At 48.8% G+C, this 19,522-nt stretch overlaps 1 protein-coding gene across 10 annotated transcripts in view; it reads left to right on the top strand.

The window, feature by feature from the left end:
• GLCE (glucuronic acid epimerase) overlaps nucleotides 1–19,522 on the top strand; it is a 60,161-nt gene extending 40,639 nt beyond the window's left edge. For 9 of the 10 annotated variants that reach the window (XM_074600535.1, XM_074600530.1, XM_074600532.1 and 6 more), the window contains 3 exons: nucleotides 5,528–6,093; nucleotides 10,241–10,486; nucleotides 13,050–19,522. In XM_074600535.1, the coding sequence (XP_074456636.1) occupies nucleotides 5,541–6,093; nucleotides 10,241–10,486; nucleotides 13,050–14,074 (1,824 nt within the window). In that variant the 5' untranslated portion in view covers nucleotides 5,528–5,540 and the 3' untranslated portion in view covers nucleotides 14,075–19,522. The remainder of the gene's footprint in view (nucleotides 1–5,527; nucleotides 6,094–10,240; nucleotides 10,487–13,049) is intronic. The other variant, XR_012588998.1, reaches the window with a different exon arrangement.

The following is a 19,522-nucleotide window of genomic DNA, read 5'->3' as shown; positions in this document are numbered from 1 at the left end:
AGTAGCCACCGGCGGCTCGTATCGCATGTTTATCTGAAAGCACAGTTTGTATCTCTGTCACCCGGGTGGAATGGGAATAATGGTGAAAAACAACTAAAAGCACGTGGCCAGCAGCTGTATTTCTGTCTGCACTCACCCTGCTGTCACTGTCACCACAGTGTCACCGGTAACCTGCACAGATGGGACCTTTGGGAGCTGGGAGAAAGCTTTAAATAATTCTCGCCTCTCGCCTGGGAAAATGCATCAGCTCTTGAACAAACTGTTGTGTCCAGTGAATCCCACGCTGCTGTCTTAATGGTTTTTCTTTTTGAACTCTGAATGGCAGTGAGACTTGAACGACACCTGGAGATGTCTTGTTTCAGGAGGGCTCTGGACAGCCGGATGGCGTAGTCCTCATGGCAGAGCCTTCCCTTTCCCCTTGAAATACGTGGAGGCCGTGGAAGCGCAGAGCCCTTGGGGACCGGCGTGGGCACTGGAGGTAAAACGCTGTGGTGGGCAGATGGAGATGGCAGCAGCAGCACTGACATCTCACCCCGCTGCAGAAACCAAAGCTCACTTTCTGAAACAAGGTTGGGATGGTAAGTCTGAGGATTGCTGCAGGTTACCCCCTTCCACGCCGCTTGATTTGAGGTTACCACATCATGTCAATTAAGTGCTTTTCCGAGTGCATCCTCCTTTTCCCCCCTCCTGAGGGGCACAGACGGTGCTTCTGTGCCTGGGGAGCTGCATCTTCCCACCTCGAATATGTGCCGAGGTCTTCCTTGTGCTGGAGAACATCGCTTACAAACGCAACCCTGCGCCAAACGACTGCACCGTTCCCTGCTGGATGTACAAACGGCCGGAATCAATAGTGGTACCCAAGAGAGGAGTCTCCTGCGTTCATCCTGTGCTTCGAAGCTGAGCAATGACGAGTGAAGCACCAGGAGGGATCCCGTGCCGAGCGTTTCTGCCTGGGACTTGGTGCCCGTCCTCTGCTCCGCCCGCCCATCACATCCCACAAAGCACGGCCAGCCATCCTGGTGCTGGTTTTGTGAGCTCTCATCAGGAAAAGAAATTGCATTTCGCTCTCGTGTAAGGGCCACAAAAAAGGCAAACTGCCTACCAGGAATTGTAAGTTAGTTATTTTAGCTCTGTTTTGAAAATACAAGATGAAAATGAATGTCTTGAATGTGTCCATCCCTGCTGCGTTGGGAAGGAGCGCGGGGCATCAGACCTCACGCTGAAGTAAGCTACAAATGGTGAGGATCCAACAGCAGCACTGCGTTGGGGCTGGGAGGACGACGTGCCACAAGACACCTGTTAAAACAGCCGAAATGGGGAGCGGTGGATCTTTCAGGAAAAAGCCCCTCAATAAAAACCTTACAAGTTGCCCAGAAACAGCAGGGAACTTGCTTTGCCGAGGAACCACGGCTCCTTCGCTTCACCTCTTTGTAGGATTTACTAGAGAAGTTACTATCCTCTTTCTAGATTTTATTCTTCTTTTTGCTTTCCCTTTTTTGCTTCCGGAGTCGTTCAGACTAATACAAGGGCTGTCCTGTCCCCTGGATGTTTGGTATTTACCGTATGGAGCGTGGAGCAGAGGCATCTTCATTCCTGGGCTTGAAATTTTGCTCTGCTGTCTCAGGGCTTTCAAAAAGAAAGAGTCCTCTTACTGGTTTTCGACAGTAAATCCAATCGTTGTTACGGTATATAAAATGCAGTATTTCATAATGCCAAAGGGTAATTTAATGTTGATAATATAAACTTTAAAAAATTAAAACTGAAGGACAGAAGTTAATGAAATGTCAGTGGTCAGATGAGCTCGAAGAAAAGGCTCTGGCGTTCAGTTAAAATTGAGTTCAGCCTCAAGACCTTTGGTAGACGCTGGTGGTGTGAGCCTAAATAGCGCTCCGGAGGATTCAGTTGGGAGGATTCAGCGGACACATCTGTGCGTGGAAGTGTTCCATCAATCTCACCGTTTGCTGCAGTGGAAAATTTATCTCTCGGAGAGGAGGGTGTGATCTAACATCTGCTGGAATTTGCCATTTCCAGAGCGACACTCCTGCGTCACTCCCGCTGAGGTATCGTAGTGGCCCGTGGGGCGGTTCGTTGGAATAGTTGCATCTTAGCGGTTCTGGGAAAACCAGAGAAATGCTGAATAGCGTGGTAGCTCTCCAGGTAATTCCCACACCTGGAAGGGAGTGAAGCGGTGAACGGGAGAATGAGTGTTCGGGCTGATGTTGGCGTTGAGCGAAAGGGAACGGTCAAGTCAGCGCTCGTTGGAAAAGAATTTGTGCGTGCATATCTCTCTATGTACGCGCACACATCAATACATGTGTGTGTACGATTTTCCTCTTGAGTACACAGAAGCCTAGCAATAGTCTGGACTTCAGGAAAATTCTTACTTTTAACATATTCAACACAGTTTTGCAGATCAAAAAACCTGTCTTATGAGGGACTTTCTAAGAGAGAGATATATGTATTTTTAGAACCCGAATAACTTGGTTTTATGTAAGACCTGAGTACCAGAACTGCATCTGTCATTCTGATACACAGCTGGAACTTTGGATTCCTCATTCACCGCACGGAATACCAAGATTTGTCCTTTTTCCAGGCATCATTGATAAAGCAGCGGTAGCAAGATTTTATTTTTATTTAATCCAGTTGTTCTTTACATTAAAAACAGTGTTCCAGACGCCTTGACACCTCACTTGAATGGGCAAAATAAGTTCCTCTAATGGCATCCCTGGTTTGGGGGTACAGTTGAAACGAGTTGTTCGCTCTGTAAGAAATGCTAGTTCATTGCATTTTAATTAGAATTTATGTAACGATTTGTACAGCAGCTACGTAAGTGTAAACAGTGTGAAAACTAAACCAGTATTAATTTATAGATCGTTTGCGCTGCTGCTGCTGCGGGCCAGCGTCAGTAACAGCAGCGCGTCGCTCTGCTGCAGCCCTTCCTGTAGCCCAAAGCGGTAATTCGGGAATTAAAGGAAATTTAGCCAGACCCCCTGAGGAGTATTTGCCCTGTAAACCTGTAGCTCCAGTATTGAGGGATAAGGATCGGCGTCTGTGACGGACAGCGAGGCGTTTGGGTGCGGAGCCTCAGAGGGGCGAGGTGTAGCTGTGCCGTCCTGCAGAACGAGGGGGAGCAAACCTGGCTCTCGTGGATGTATTACACCTTAGAACTACTTGCCCGTGTTGTGCTCCTTAAGTCTTTTAAATACGGTATGATGAAATCCTTTTCATAAGAGCAGCCGGGGAATAAACCAATTTAACACAGGCCTTTCGTGGGTTTAAATTACCTCTTTCTACTGCTGAAATCCTGAATTCTTTTTTTCAACTGCAGTTGAATAAAAATCCATCTATCCATTTAACATGTAATAAGCCCCTCTCCTGCACTGCGTTTTCTAGATTATTTTTTTTCGGTGACTGGTGAGACTTAATGTGATGGTTCTCAAAATACTCCACGTTTCTTTCCCAGTCCTTTTCGGTTCATTTATAGTTCATAAAACCTAAATCTTTCAGCAGCGTTGCCAGGAAGCCGCGGATGCGACTGGACCCGACCTGCAGCATCTCCTGCTCTTCCCTGGAGCCGCGAGGGAAACGCTTGGCACCGCTCCGAATTCTCTCCCGTCCGAGGCCGCAGAACCCAAATAAAATAAAAGCTGTGTATAATGGCACAGCCGGGACCTTTTCACAGCTGGGGAATCTGTTTAAAACCCTGGGAATGGGGTAATAGGGGTGTAAAAAGCGTGGTGATGGCGTTTCCCCGTCCCTCTCTCCCCATCCCCTGGTAATCCAGATGGTTTAATTAATTTTTGAGTTTTATAGGTAGGGGTGAAGTGTGTCAAAAATGTCGTTCCCTATTTAAAAGTGAATTATCCCTTTGCGTAAAAAGAGCAGAGCGTATTTGTTGAGGTCATCCTGAACGCATCATCACTAAAAATTATCTGCTGATGCAGAAAATTGGATTTATTCTTATGCTAGCATTTCCATAAAAATACAATTATATATAAATTTATGTTCTCTAAAAGCTTGTAGTAAACTGGGCTTTCAGAAAATAAGACACTTATCTTTTAAAGTCCAGTTTTAAATGACCAGATGGTGCTTACAGTATGGAAGCATAAAACTGGTGAGAGATAATTGATTATTTCCATTTAAAAAGAGGGGGGGGGAGCGTGAAACTCGAGGTGAAACTCCTTTTGATTGCCGTGTGGTTAACTCCTGCCTATCAGCGGGATATCTGCCGTATCTGCAGCCCTTCCTGGAGCACCTGGTTGAAATCACAGCTGGACTGCGCTGGACCGACCCCCCCGGGGGTGTCAGATGGGGCTGCAATTAAGCAAAGGTTTAAAACCGAACCCGGGGCTCTGATCCTGCGGCTTACTCGGGAGGCGAAATTAAACTTCTGTTTAATAGGGATTTTATGAAGTGTATCTTCAATATTCCGGCGCATCTGAAAAACGTGCCCGTCGTTCGTTTGAAGGACTTCACTCCTCAGCAGAAGTAGGGTCTTCGGAGCAAACGTGCTGAAATCACCGTCAAGCTGGGGATTTACTTCCCTGCTGCTCAGCCTGGCTCCTCGTCGGGGCCGCCGCGGAGGTGGTGGAGCGCGCTTCGTGCGGCGGGAGGTTTGTCTTGCAGAGGAAAAAAAAAAATAAAATAAAATCCTGAGAGAGGGTTTCCATAGTTTCTGCCTTCTCCCGGGGGAGCAGGACACGTGAGCCCGTGGAGGTCCTGCCCCTGGGGACAGTCCCGAACTTTCCCACTCCCCCCTTCCCTGCCCCTGGCTCGGGGCCGCTGGCGCCGTCTCCGGCTGCATCGTCCTCCCGTACCAGCCCGCTCGCTCCTCCTCGTACGCGTTAGTGTTTTAAAAGCACATTTTAGGTGCGGTAACGTCAAGAATCGATCCAGCCTTGAGTGATGAGTTTCATCTCAGAAAATGTTTATGGCTTGTGCTTAAAAAAAAAAAAAAAAAAGCCAAAAATAGCCATCTGTGTTTACATAGGTATCTCGGTGATTTCAGCTGTGTGAACTACAAACATTTCTAGGCTCCCGGTCGGTTTTGATGGTAGGGCTGTTTGGTTGGAAATCCCTCTCTCCTGGTGCCGGGTAGGTGGTGGTTATATTCTGCTGGGGATTTCTCTTCCTCCTGCGTGCTGAGGCCGGTGGGAGTTCATTCCCCAAGTCCCGGTGGCTGCTGAGCGTCTCATTAACATCGAGCTGGTAATTTAGAAGCAGTCGCCCCGCGATCGCTGCTGTTCCTTTGCGTCCTTTGCATTTGGTGAAACAATCTGCTGTGGCAGGCTGTGTGGGAGGTGAGTCGTGACTTGGTACGTTTGAGCTCGTTGCTTATGGAGAGCTGGAAAAACCCAAATTCTCTTCCAGGTGCCCCTGCCTGTCCCCTTCCCACCCGACACCACCGTGGTGTGCGCGTGGTGATGGTCCCGCCGGTCAGGCTCCACCGGGGCTCCCAATTAGCGGAACCGTCATCTCCAGCTGTAAGCATTGCTTCTTAAAAGCCTCTCCCCTCTCCGTTTTGCAGGTATGGTGTGAATATGCGTTGCTTGGCAGCTCGGGTCAACTACAAGACTCTGATCGTCATCTGCGCCCTCTTCACCCTGGTGATGGTGCTGCTCTGGAACCGATGCTCCTCCGACAGAGCCGGCCCATTCCCCCGCAGCCTCGCCGGCCCCGAACGCCGAGGAGCCGCCGCCGCAGCCTCCGAGAGCGACCCGGCCCGGCAGCAGAGCGAGGAAGCATCGCCCCAGGAGCAGCAGAAGGCTCCCCCCATCGCGGGGGGGTTCAACGGCAACAAAGCCCCCGGGCTGAAGTACGAGGAGATTGACTGTCTGATCAATGACGAGCACACCGTTAAAGGGAGGAGGGAAGGCAACGAGGTCTTCCTGCCGTTCAGCTGGGTAGAGAAATACTTTGAGGTTTACGGGAAAATTGCGCAGTACGATGGTTATGACAGGTTTGAATTCTCTCATAGCTACTCCAAAGTATACACACAGCGAGCACCTTACCACCCCGACGGGGTCTTCATGTCCTTCGAGGGCTACAACGTAGAGGTTCGAGACAGAGTGAAGTGTATAAGTGGTGTCGAAGGTTGGTGTCGAGTATTTTTTTTTTATTTTTTTTTTTTTAAAGAGTTAAAATGCTTCTGAATATTTGCTGCCATCACTTGAGATGCAAAATGATCCTAATTTTGTTGTGATAGACTCGTAAAAAAAACCACTTACTCTGAGAAGTGGTGCGCGGTCTCTGCTTCATGCCGGGTTTTCCCAGCTCCTCTCCTGCGTCTCTGGTTTTACTGGTCGCAGCAAACTCCAGAGGTGCCAGGACGCTTCTCTTCTGGTGCTGCCGGCAGGTTTTGGCATTGCCGTTGGCACTTGTTGTATGTGTCAGGGAGGCCACCATTATTGTAAAATAGAAAAATGAAGATTTTATAGCTACAGCAGTCGGGCCTTCCCCGCTGGGCTGCTCCAGAGCGAGCCGGGAGGGTTTTGCTCAGCAAGGGTGACGTTGGCTCTTGCCAAAGCTTGTCCTGGGCGAGGTCCGGGTCCATCGGCGTCACCGTGCCCGGGGCAGGCAGGGCATCTCCCCCCCGCGCCCTGCCGCTGCCCCCAGCCAGACGAGGAGGTTGCGGAGAACAGCTGAAGGGTCAAAAAGCTCTTCAGCTGTTGAAGCATCCCTGAATAAATATACGGTAAAACCTTTCCAATTTGCACTTTTACTAAACCGTGCAGTGGGTAATTAGGACGCAAGGTCTTCCTGCATCTCGGCAAAGATTTGATGGCAGAAAATTCTTGTCAAGCTCCATACTAAAAAATTAACGACTTTATAAAACTGTTATGGAGTGTGACACTGTGACCCCTCATAAATTAAAGACCGACTTTCACTTAAGGAATAAAATATATTAATTTTCATGCATCTCGGTGATCGGCGATGCTCGGCTGTGTTGATATGAGCTCTTCCCGCGAGATGGTCACTGCGGGAAGCTGGCAGGTCACGCAATTAATTTATCTGCAAAGGATTCACACAAACAAACGCATAGGGTATATCAGTTATTATTGGGGCGGGGGGGTTGTTTCATTGTTTTGGGGGCTTTTATTTATTTTTTAAGGTTACTTTCACTTTTTTATTATTCTTTTAACTCTCTTCCTCATTACACCTGCCAAGGAAGGGAAACGGGGCTCTGAAACTGGGGCCTCTCCCGAAGGTGCAAAGCCATCCTGGTAGCGGCACGTCCAGTACGTGTCAACGTTGCCTTTCTCAGGTTTACACCCACCACGAGGGGTCGAGGAGGTGCTTTCCCTTTCTAATTACTACCGTCATTGCCAATGAAATGCAGCTTGGGAAGATAAATAATCGCAGTGGGGACTGCTTTTGGGGGTGGGCTCAGACCTAGGTCTTGGAGCCCCACCGGTTGTTGTATGAAAGGTGGAAGATGCGCGCGGTGCCCCTGGGAACCAGACTCTGCAATTCTTGGTTTTTTCAGCAAAAAGCCAAATTTTAGTAAGAACTGCTTGAGAACCGGGAGGAATTCTGCAGCCTCTTGCCTTGCCAGGTGCTCCGGCAAGGTGCTGTGCGTGGCTGCTCTCTACTTGAACCTGGAGAGAGCAGCCAGTTCAACGCTCCACAGGGGCCTTATTTATATCTAGAAACTTTGCGTTTTTGCAGCGTGTGATTTAAGAGCTGTCGTTATGAAACGTGGTGCCAGAGCCTGGGTTTTGTAAAGGCAATAGAGTTATTGGCGCCCGGCAAACGGGTCGGAGAAGAGAAATAGTTGTAGTTTGTAGAGAAGGGGGTTTAATATTCAAACACCTTCTCAGACAGTTTTAGGCTCTTGCCTTGCATCTTTCCAGCCCTAGTGCTGCATGATGAAAAAACCCTCGTGTTATATTTTCACCTTCTCTCTGTCTGCAAGGTTAATGTGTTGTTATGTCCTATGACCTGGAGAATTTAATCTTGTCATCTTGTATAAATTTCAAGTAAAGCTCTTGGAGCAGATTTTCTTTTTTTTTTTTTTTTTGCATATTTCAGTCTCAGTGAATGCACCCTTAACTGAAAACGCTTAGCATTAATACGCGAGCTGGCTTCCAGGAGTGGAGATAATACATGCTATTTAAATCTTTCCCGTGATGGTTTTCTCTTCAGGCAGCAGTCAGCCATCCCATCTCCATCAGTAATATTTATTAGTAACACAAAGCACCAAAATATGTATGAAAAGTGTATCTTTTTACACTTAGTTTAAGTAATCTTTTCATTGTACCAGATTGCAGAAGAAATTGGTTTCTGAGCTTGACGTTGCCAAGGGGGAAAATGGTGCAAATGTCAACTTGTTTATTTTCATCTTCTTTTTTCTTTTCTTACGTGTGTGCGAAGGTTGACAGTATGGAATATCCTTGGTTTCCTGCAGGAGGGTCACAACTACATATTCTCACTTTGGATTCATATTTAGAGGTTGGGTATTTGTGCCAAATAAAACTCCAGACTTTAGGAGAATCCTGGTTTTATCCCTGTCTTAAGTATCATGTGTTTGTGTGCTTATGGAGGTATGTGGATAAATAAGTCTCCTCCACATGGTTTGTTTTCATTTCCCACGCAGCTGGTGATGCAAGAGGCAGTTTATGGCACGAGGGAGGGTTTTTCCACCCAAAACGCAGCTCCTGGGAGCCGGTGAAGGGCAGGCAGGAGCTCAGCGGGGCTTTCTGCAGGTGCTTCTCTGCTAATGGTGGGATCGGAGGGTGGAAGTTTTATCTTGAGCTACGTGACATTGTCATGTAGGTGGTGATGGGAGACTCAACATGAGCAGGAAATGTGCACTTGCAGCCCAGAAAGCCAACCGCGTCCTGGGCTGCATCAGTAGAAGCGTGGCCAGCAGGTGGAGGGAGGGGATTCTGCCCCTCTGCTCTGCTCTGGTGGGACCCCACCTGGAGCACTGCCTCCAGCTCTGGGGCCTCAGCACAAGAAGGACACGGACCTGTTGGAACGGGTCCAGCGGAGGGCCACGAAGATGATCAGAGGGCTGGAGCCCCTCTGCTGTGAGGACAGGCTGAGAGAGCTGGGGGGTGTTCAGCCTGGAGAAGAGAAGGTTCCGGGGAGACCTCGGAGCCCCTTCCAGTACCTGAAGGGGGGCTACAGGAAGGATGGGGAGGGACTCTTTATCGGGGAGTGTAATGATATTTAGGAAGAAGTTCTTTGCTGTGAGGGCGGTGAGCCCCTGGCCCAGGTTGCCCAGAGAAGCTGTGGCTGCCCCATCCCTGGAGGGGTTCAAGGCCAGGTTGGATGGGGCTTGGAGCAACCTGGGCTGGTGGGAGGTGTCCCTGCCCAGGGCAGGGGGTGCCACTGGGGGGGCTTTAAGGTCCCTTCCAACCCAAACCACTCTGTGATTCTATGATTGCCTGAGCTCATTTGACGGGTTTTTGCATGTGAAACGCAACACGTCGGGCTACAGAAGATGTTCTCTGTTGTCTTCCTGCTTTGAACCCTCTAGAGAGGTGGTGCTCCAGGGGGTTCTTCTGCTCAGTGCAGACTCTTTCAATCTAAAATCACTCAAACCCTAAATGAAGTGTGCTCTCCTGCAAGGCCTTTTGGGACGGGGAGCTGCGTGCGGAGGGTTAATCCCAGGGACAGCGGGGCCGGAGCAGTGGCTCTGAAGACAAGGGGCAGCTTTGGGTGGAAGAATCGGGGCATATTGTGCTGGTGCCGCGTGGAGAGCCTGGCTGGTATCCGCAGGCATCACTTCAGACTGCGCTTGTAATACTCTTAGGGGAGCCGAGGTAATTGGAACAGATTTGTGGATGCTGGGTAAATTGCTCTTTTAGCATCGAATAACTCTTACCAAAATCTAGTAATAACATATACACTAAATTTGCAAAGATTTATGTGGCATTAAAGGGATTGTGTTAGATGTAACATTGTTTGGAGATTTAGTGGTCTCTGGGGTAGGCGGGGGAAATCTGTTAGGGCATTTAAAATGTATTTTAAAATAAGGATGATGCTTCGGTAAACAATTAAATGAGAATGTATGGAGGACCGTGATAAGGACTTCTCTGCCACTCAAATCTGTTTAGTCTTGGCTGGTTACGGATCTCTGTGTAAATGGGAGCAATTCACTCCTTGAACAGGACTTTCCTCGAATCGAAAAATGGTGAAGCCTAGAAATATCGTGAAGGAGCGATGGGTTACGGAGGAGGACTGCTTTTTGAAAACACGCCGCTAAAATACTCCTTTCCTTCCTCTCTCGTAGGTGTGCCGTTATCCACCCAGTGGGGACCTCAAGGCTATTTCTACCCCATCCAGATTGCACAGTATGGCTTGAGTCACTACAGCAAAAACCTGACGGAGAAACCGCCTCACATCGAGGTGTACGAAACGGCCGAGGAGAAGGACAAAACCGGCAGGTCGGTGGACTGGACGGTGCCGAAAGGCTGCTCTCTGTCCACAGTGTCTGATAAAGCCAAGTTCACCAGTGTCAAGCAGTTTGTCGCTCCAGGTGGGTTATCCGAAACGCGTGGCAGCTAAGCCACGTCTGTTAATTTGCACAGATGGTGCCAGGGGAGCTTTAACTTGCTGGGATTAATGTGTTTTCCTTCATCCTGCGTGACTTCCCATCCTTAAGATCTCACCTGAGAATGTCATCTCATTTCTGTGCCTCTGGAGTTTTTCTTTTCCTCCGTTTTCTCTCCATCACTGCTTTTTCAACGTTATTTTAATGAAAAAGTGGGTGAGCGTGTACATGGTGGGCAATGAGAAGCTACAGTCACGTTTCCTGAGCCGTTCAGCTTCTGTCTCAAAATAGAAGCAAAAAAAAAAAAAGGGACTAGTTGTGAAGCCTGGGAAATAGCGCTGACGTGTGATAAGCAGATGTTGACAGATGATAGATAAGGTCTATTTTCAGCCTGGAGCAAGCGTAGCACGTGCAGCTCTCCGGTTGGATCGGGATACAACTATTCCTGCAAAATTTGAGACCTCAGCTCTGGTTAACCCGAGTTGCCTTGAACAAGGCAGCGGGAGGGAGCGGCTGCCCCTTGCAGGGGACTCTGGGGGAGGATGGTGAAGATCCAGGGCTGGGTCCGGGCTCTCCTTCACCTGCGGACGGGCAAGACGCATTTTGTTGCCGTCTCTTCAATTTACCGTGTTCTGTTTTGTACTTAGCAGGGAAATTCATTATTTCATGCAAGAGTTTCCTTTGTGCTAGGACGGGCTCATTAATAAGGACGTAATGTATTTTCCCTCAATCAATACCCATTAGAATTAATGAGTCCATTACTTAAAAAGACAATGAAGTAATTTTCAGTTGGCACCTTAGGCCCAGGTCTCTAGGGAAAAAATTGTCGAACACTCTTGTGTCTTTGTAGTAGATAAATACGGGGAGAGGAGAGGCTAAAAGATCTGTTATGTATTCTCTCTTCATCCTTTATTGATGGCAGAGTAATCTGTGGGGCTCAAAGGCCGTGGCGTGCATGCACTCGTCTTCGATGGCCTTAAGTAATGGATTTATAGGCGCTTAAGGCAGTGCAAACAACGGGCAGCCTTTAGTTCTCCTTCCCTTCTTAAAGCTCTTTCCCCCCCCCCCCCATTATCATTCACTTTGTTATCACACAAGCATTTATTTAAAAGGAACCATAAAACTTACTTGACAGGAATCGCGAGTGAGGTTTTTTAATTAGATTTTTCATAGGAGCAAAATGTTGTGGCACAAAGCGCTTGGCTGCTTCTCCCGAAGCGGATGCTGGTCTCCAAAACTCAAAGGAGCGAAGCTTTTACCGTAAAAGATGGGCAAACGTGACATTCGGTCAAAATAATAGGTACTGTACAGTCGCACCTTACAACACGTTGCAAAATGCCATGGATTAGTTTGGGAGATGGGGAAGAGCCTCCGCTGTGTGGGCAAAGCGGGCTGCAACTCCTTGGTCGCCCGTAGAAATATTTGTGGGGCATTTCACACCGGGAGAAGGAGCAGAAAGGAAACAATTGCCTGCCTCGCGCGGGAGAGTTTTCTTCTATGGAAAGCCGTTAATTTAGGATGACTGTCTTAAAGTGTTTATCATCCCTCTGTGCCCTCAAAGCTGCAGGATCTGCACGCAGCCTTACAAACTAATTAGCCCTTTGATCTTCGAGTATAGGTTTTCTGGGGAGGAGTTGATTTTTACATTTTAAAATCTAGCCTGCGAGAGAACGCTGGATTTCATTATGCGGTATTGCCTAGGAGCTTTATTTGATTTATTTTTTTTTTTAATTAAACTGAGTTTTGCCAGTGGAGAGGTTAATAAATACTTTAGCACTCTAGTTTTTCTATATTCTTGTCTTTTTTCCGCCCGTTAAACTAATCAGTGCACTAGTTTTTGGAACCATCGGGTCGGGAAAGAAAAAAGTTGCAGATTTATATATTAGTCCCGGGGGGATCCTAAATACCTGCCTCTCGGCTCTCCTGGCTTTTTTGCTGAAAGCGCGGCTTTATTCAGAAATGCGACTGCTCAAGCGGCGCCGCGTTTTTGGGGTCTTTTCTGCCAAGTGAAATTTTCGCTTTGGAACAAAAGGGCGGTTGTCAGGTTATATTTTGAATTACAGAAGTGGAAAATCAGGCGGCATCTAGGTTTTTGCAGCTTGGCTGCTGTGTCCCGTCAGCATCCCACCAGCCTGTCCAGTAAGACATCCCTGTTGGTGGCCCGGTCCCTTACCCCAGGTCCTGCTGGTGTCTCTCGCACCCCTCCGTCGATCGGGTACCAGCAGCGTCTGATAAAGCCATCGATCGAAGAGCCCCCGGCACTTCTGCTCCGCAGCAAAGTGCTGCAGCAGGTTAATGTAAGATGCAAACGCGATCTCCCTGGTGCTGCGGGAGTCGCCTTCGCTCACGGATTTACTTCTGTGCTTAATTAAATAATATATGATAGCGCGCAGAACGAGTGATTGAATTATTGATGGGCTGCCCTAAAAGCTTTTGGCTCCTGCCTGGTAAGAGGGCTTACCTCTGGAAACTGCACTTCACAGCTTAAACGTTTTGGAGAAACAAGTGCTTTCCTGCTGAACAAGGCTTTTTTGTGTTTGTTTTGCAGAAAATACCGAGGGAGTGTCTCTGCAGCTTGGGAACACCCGGGATTTTATTATTTCTTTTGATCTGAAATTCGTAACGAATGGGAGCATTTCCGTGGTTCTCGAGACGACAGAGAAGAACCAGCTCTTCACCGTGCACTACGTCTCCAACACCCAGCTCATCGCTTTTAAGGACCGAGACATCTACTACGGCATCGGTCCCAGGACTAGCTGGAGCACCCTCACCAGAGACCTGGTCACCGACCTGCGGAAAGGCGTCGGCCTCTCGAACACGAAAGCCGTGAAGCAGACCAAAATCATGCCCAAGAGAGTGGTGAGGCTGGTAGCGAAGGGCAGAGGCTTCCTCGACAACGTCACCATCTCGGCCACCGCTCACATGGCGGCTTTTTTTGCTGCCAGCAACTGGCTGGTGAGGAACCAGGACGAGAGGGGCGGCTGGCCCATCATGGTGACGAGGAAGCTGGGGGAAGGCTTTAAGTCCTTGGACCCGGGCTGGTACTCGGCCATGGCGCAAGGACAGGCCATCTCGACGCTGGTGCGGGCGTACCTGCTGACGAAGGACCACGCGTTCCTCAGCTCGGCTCTGCGGGCCACGGCGCCCTACAAGCTGCCGTCGGAGCAGCGCGGGGTGAAAGCCGTCTTCATGAACCGGCACGACTGGTACGAGGAGTACCCCACCTCCCCCAGCTCCTTCGTCCTCAACGGTTTCATGTACTCCTTAATCGGGCTGTATGACTTAAAAGAAACGGCCGGGGAGAAGCTGGGGAAGGAGGCGCGGGTCCTCTACGAGCGGGGCATGGAGTCCCTGAAGGCCATGCTACCCCTCTACGACACTGGCTCAGGGACCATCTACGACCTTCGGCACTTCATGCTGGGCACGGCTCCCAACCTGGCCCGATGGGACTATCACACCACCCACATCAACCAGCTCCAGCTCCTCAGCACAATAGACGAGTCCCCCATCTTCAAAGAGTTCGTCAAGAGGTGGAAGAGTTACCTGCGAGGCGGCCGGGCCAAGCACAACTAGAGCTGACAACCAAACCCCTCGGGCCTGCTGCCTCCCAGAGGGACAGCTTCCAAGGTTCCCTCGGAAATTTTTTACAGACCGTTTCAAAGAAGTGATCCTTAAAACTGATCTCCTGAAATCATTGCATTCCAGTGTGAAAATGTTTGGGTCTGATGGATAGGATTCAGGAACTTCACCTGTCCTTAGTGCTCCACCATCTGCACGAAGCAAAACCCCTTTGTGCTCCTGAGTTTGGGGACGGTTTCGGGGGTGGGTTTTTTTCCTTTTCCTAGGAAAATATTTGCAGAAGCCATACAGGTCTCTAAAGTCCAGCACTTGCCTGAAAAGTTAGTCTGTGGCCTCTTTTTAAAATGGAGTTACATGTGTATGTGTTGGAACAGCGTAACAGATCATGTGGTGTAACACCGTAAATGTGTATTTACTTGTAGCCTGGGTAGTGGACAGTGTATCTTTTTAAAGTTTTTTTTTTTTTAATATGGATTCTTTTCTTGAGGTGAAAAATACACCTTTCCTCCCTGCCCCCCCCCCCCCCCCCAAATTCTCTGTATGGAGCTGCTTTATCTGTGTGGTTTCTTTACAGACGTGTGGATGGAAAACACGCAGACAGCGTTCAGGCTTCGAAGTCGCGTCACGTAAGCACAACTCGCTGGGGCTCGCGGACCTCCCAGAGCCTGCAACCATCCCACCCCCTTGAGAGAACCAAATCTACCATCGCCCGTCAGGTTTGCTGGTGTTGTCTCCACCCTGGTAGCTGGAATCTCTTGTCGTGGAGCCCGATGTTTTGTACTGTACTTTTTAATTACATCTGAGAAGTTTCTTCTCAGAGGCAACTTCATTCTTTGGGAGACTTGTCTTGAATTCCTGAGTGTGACGTGGAGCTCATGTTGCGTAGCGCGCAGGAAATTCAATTGGAATTAATTAAGGTTTTCCTGTGGTGATTTTCATTTTTAACCTGCTTGAGAATATCAAGCATTTTAAAAATTAAAATCCCCCCAGAGGGCTTTCCAGCTCCACCTGTGCTTTAATACCAAGTTTCACCTCTGGCTATTGTCTTACTCATGGTGTAAGGGGTCGTTACATCTCCAGCACCGGCCTCTTGGGTGTGCTTTGTCTTCATGGCTCCGCCAGCGAGCAAGGGTGCCCATGCACTAGCCCAACACGCGCGGCCCAACCCAAACGCTTTCACTGGACTGTTGTAATGCAGAAGAAACCAGGCAGTTTCTTTTTCCTATTTATCAATCCTTTACACCCATTTGTTAGTTAGCCTTCTCGGCGTGGAGCGTCCTGGTTGAGTAAACCCAAGCGATCGCGCCATTCGATCAGGGGTGTTTGGTTTGGGAGCACAGCAAATATCGCCTTGTCAGCTCTGCTGAGACGTGCTGGTGTTTGCTGTGAGAGTCCCAGACTCCAAAGCTCCCGGCAGATGCCAGCATGGGAAGGACGTGTATTAGTGATGGGGTTTTTTCCACCGATCCTACTCCATGTTGTACATGTAGGTGGGGGTTGAGCTTAAGATGTTCATCCTGAGGACAAAGTTCATTCAAATCACAAAAAGGCTGGGCACAAGGACAATATGCATCTTGATTTTTTTTTTTCCTTTTTCTCTATTTTTTTGATGCTTTTTCTATTTCTTGCAGATATTTGAAACAGCTTTGTAATTACTTGATCTTTGCAAACGCATGCTACGATCATATCAATTAATATGAGAAGTGGATGTCACGGAGAAATTTCAATACCAAAGGTAGCAGAGGTGAATTTTTTTTCTATGTACACGTGTACGCATACACACGCGCGCACACACATACAAAACCCAGAAAAACGTGCTTCCTTTACGAACGACTGGTCCTTACTGCGAACACAGAAACATCTTTCTCCTGTGTATTTCCTCCGTCTTTTGTCCCATTTTGGATTTGGAGAATCTAGAGAGACTCTTTGGGTACTGCTCAAGAGATGGTATCGGTGCCTTACGGAGGCCACAATTTCCTCTTTTTCTTTTTCTTTTTCTTTTTTTAATGAATGCTAGTTGAAAAATTGCAGTGTCGCTGATCTTTCAGTGCATGGTGAGAGTCAGCCCGGCAGCTGTTGGATGGACGGGTGAGCTCCGAAGCGTAGGTTGGCCATGCCAACGCCGTCGGTCCTGGCAGACCACCTTATCCTTAATGTCTCCATCGCGGTTTTGTTGGCCTTAGCACACGTGGAAATTAAACCAACCACCATCAGAGGTTGTAGAACCGAAGCGAGTTCGTGGTGGGGGGGTTCTCCTGTTATTTTTTTTAATGGAGTTGTGCAGTGGAAGAGGATTATTGGGCATTGGTGCCCATAACTTCACCGAATTCATTTAAGTTGGGGGTTTTTTTTTGGTTTGTTTTCAGTCTTCAAACTGACAAAGGTCTTAGTCGCTAAGATCTGTTTAATCTTTCCGTGAGGCTTCCTGTACACAGGGAAACATAGTGCGCGTGGGTGTGTGCAAACCCGTGACACACAAGCACAACTGTACAAGTGTGGCAGTGCTGTTTTTCTTGGCCATTGTGCAAGACATTCACTGAAAGCTGCTATTTTCATTCACCTTGTAATTGTTATGTTATTTTTTTTCTACCTTTTTTTTTTTTTTTTTTTACATGTGGGATATACACCATGTGTTAAATATGCAATAAATTGTTTACAGGATGCTCTTGTAAAGGGTAGTCCTTTGTAAAGCTGTACAGACTCCGCAGTTTAAGCACAATGTGCACATGTTAGTTTTATATACGGCGAGACATGACTTTTTGCAGAGGGAAAGGTTCTACTATGTTTATATTCAAAGTAAATGGATCAACGTTTGTGCTTAATGTAAAGCTGCTTTATAAGACTGTAAAATAAATTTTTTTATCTTAAGACAAACGCGGGGCCTTTCCCTTATTTCGGTCGGTACCTTCTGCCCTACCTGTGGTTGCGGGTGAGCCCGGATGAGCAGCGGTCTTGGTGGTTCTGAGATGACCCCTTCCAGGGAATTTTAGCAGGTTTTTATTCTAAGGAGGATGGAAAATGTTCTTTCTTCAGCGGTTCGGAGTTTGCTGATTCGGGGTAAGGGCCGCAGATGTCTAGTCTCTGTGGGCCCAGGTAAAGTTCACGCAGTCTGTTGCCAATGTGAGTTATTTCTGCTGAATGCATCTCGTTTTGAGTTCATAGGGGTTTTGTTTTTTAATAATTTTAACTACCTGCTCACTAAAAAATACCCTGACGAAGACGACAGGTGGTCCGTCGTCTACAGGCTGAGGTTGCTTGTAATGCACCAGTCGTTTAACTCCCTTTTTTCAGCTAAAAATGCGCGAGTCCTCCCCAAAATCGGGATGGAGGTCACCTCTGCCGTAGTCGCTCCGTGCCTGAAGTGACGCTTCCCACCTTGATGCAGAAGTGCCGTTAAATCGCAGCTAACTTTGCCCGGTTGAGGGAAAGTGGGCGCCTCCTTGGCTTGTAATCGGTACCTGCGCCCAGGCTGCCACGTTTGACTCGGTCCTGAGTGATTTTGTGTGACTGAAATTGCCTGGAGGAAACCTTCCACGGCTGCAGGACCGGCTCCCAACTGCTTGGGTGAAAATATTGATTTTCATTACTTAGCAGTTTGTTAAAAAACCGTATGAATCGAAAATAGAAGGGGATTTAAATATGTTGTCTTGGTGATGGATTTGAATGTTTGCTGCTCAGTTTGTGGTGAAAGGAGCTACATTTACCATCTGCCTGGAGTGACTGATAACTCCCATGTACGCGCCGCGCTTCCCGAATGTTAAATAGCTGCTTCTATACTTTACTAATCTCTTCCAAAACCGGCAGGAGCTATTTAAATGCCAAACACTGAGCGTTTCGGCCTATTAAACGTGGTGGAGTTCTGCAATGGTGAGGTGCAAATGTTGGAAGCCATCCTGGCTACTCGCCGGCTTGGATCTTTAGGACAGTAAATATTTGAAGAGCTCCTTGCCTTGAATTTGTATCTCTAAGCAGCTTGCCGAGTCGCTCTCGTTGGGTTGAACTGAAGGTGGAACAGGATGGAGAACCTTGTGTTAGCGGTTATCACTGCTAACGAGCAGAGGGTGGGAGGGGGGAGTCTGTCTGTCCATACCCGAGAGGACAGACGGGTCCCGTGGGTCTCCTGCCCACCACCACGAACGGCCGTTCCCCCGCGGGGTAGAGGAGGAACCTTCCCAGAGGCCACCAAGCCTTTTGTGCCAGGGCGTTGGTGGGCCCTCGTGCTGTCACCGCTTCATTTCTCACCATACTTGGGTGGCTACGGACAACCTGCTGCTGGGGGCTGTCCCGAAGGAGGCAGCGTGAAATATTTGATGGCTAATTACAGTGAGGTCCGGCTTCTGCTGCTGACATGGGGAGGGACAAGAGCTTCGGCCCAGCCTCAAGCCCTTGAGGTTCTGCTCTTGCCTCCAGTGCCTGCAGATGCTGGTACCAGGTCGTGCTCCGGTGGTGGTGAAGGTGAGGTGTCTCTCTGTTGTTTTTTGGGTTTTTTTTTCCTAGATTAGTCTAGATTAATGGCATTTGCTGATGGGAAAATGCTCCACGTGCAGCCTCCCTTCTGCATCGTCCCGCTGTGGCTCCATCCCTGCCTCCATCCCTGTCCCTCCCGGCCCCCCTCTATCAGAAACGCTGCTTTAAAGAGTTTTCCCTGTTTGTGAGCCCAGTCTCGTTGCCTTCCTGAGCTTAAGCGATGCCATCGCCTCCAGGCACTGCCTTCTAAATGGATTCATCATGCTTTAGTGGCTTTCTGCCACCCCGGCGAGGAAACACGAGGGTCAGAGCGGCTTCTCTGCGTGGCAGGGCTCCAGCGAAGGAGGCGGCAGCTTCTCCACCTGCGCTGGGAGACACAAAACGGTGTTTCCTGGGCCCCGGCGCCCGTTTGCGAGCGAAATCTTGGGCTGAACATTTCTGGATGTGAAAAGAGGCTTTGAGGATGCTCGGGAAGAGGTTTGTTGGTGCCTGCGGAGGAGGCTGCGAGGAGGCTGTGTGTGGCCGGGGCTGGCTGCGTCCCACGGCGGTGGCCTGTGGGACCCAGCTCTGCTCCCCCCAGCACCCCCGGGCACCTCCCTTCGGCTGCTCGTCTGCAGGAAGCACCAACACGGACTCGTTTCTGCAAAGCCCGTTAACTGGGATGCGAAAAAATAAAAAAATAAGAAAAAAAAAAAAAAATCCAAATGGCATCGCTTGGGTGGGGAATACTAACCCATTAATTTGCTCATAAAGAAGCCTTTTTATTGAAATCCCTGTCTTTATCCCAAATGCACGCAGGGCTTGGCTGGATCTTATTAACCGCTGCGATATTCCACTGTAGCTTTTTGTTTTTCCCTGGGCCTTGTTTGAACAATCAAATGTCAGCAGAAGCAGCTGGTGGTAAATGCCATTTCCCTCTGCCCGGGGCCGGTGGGACTGGCTGCTGGGCGCTTAACCCGGGATGAGCTGCTTAGA

Source organism: Larus michahellis, chromosome 9, assembly GCF_964199755.1.
Source record: "Larus michahellis chromosome 9, bLarMic1.1, whole genome shotgun sequence".
Taxonomy (NCBI): Eukaryota; Metazoa; Chordata; class Aves; order Charadriiformes; family Laridae; genus Larus; species Larus michahellis.
The sequence above is the reverse complement of the archived record's forward strand: the minus strand, read 5'-3'. Positions and strand labels throughout refer to the sequence as shown.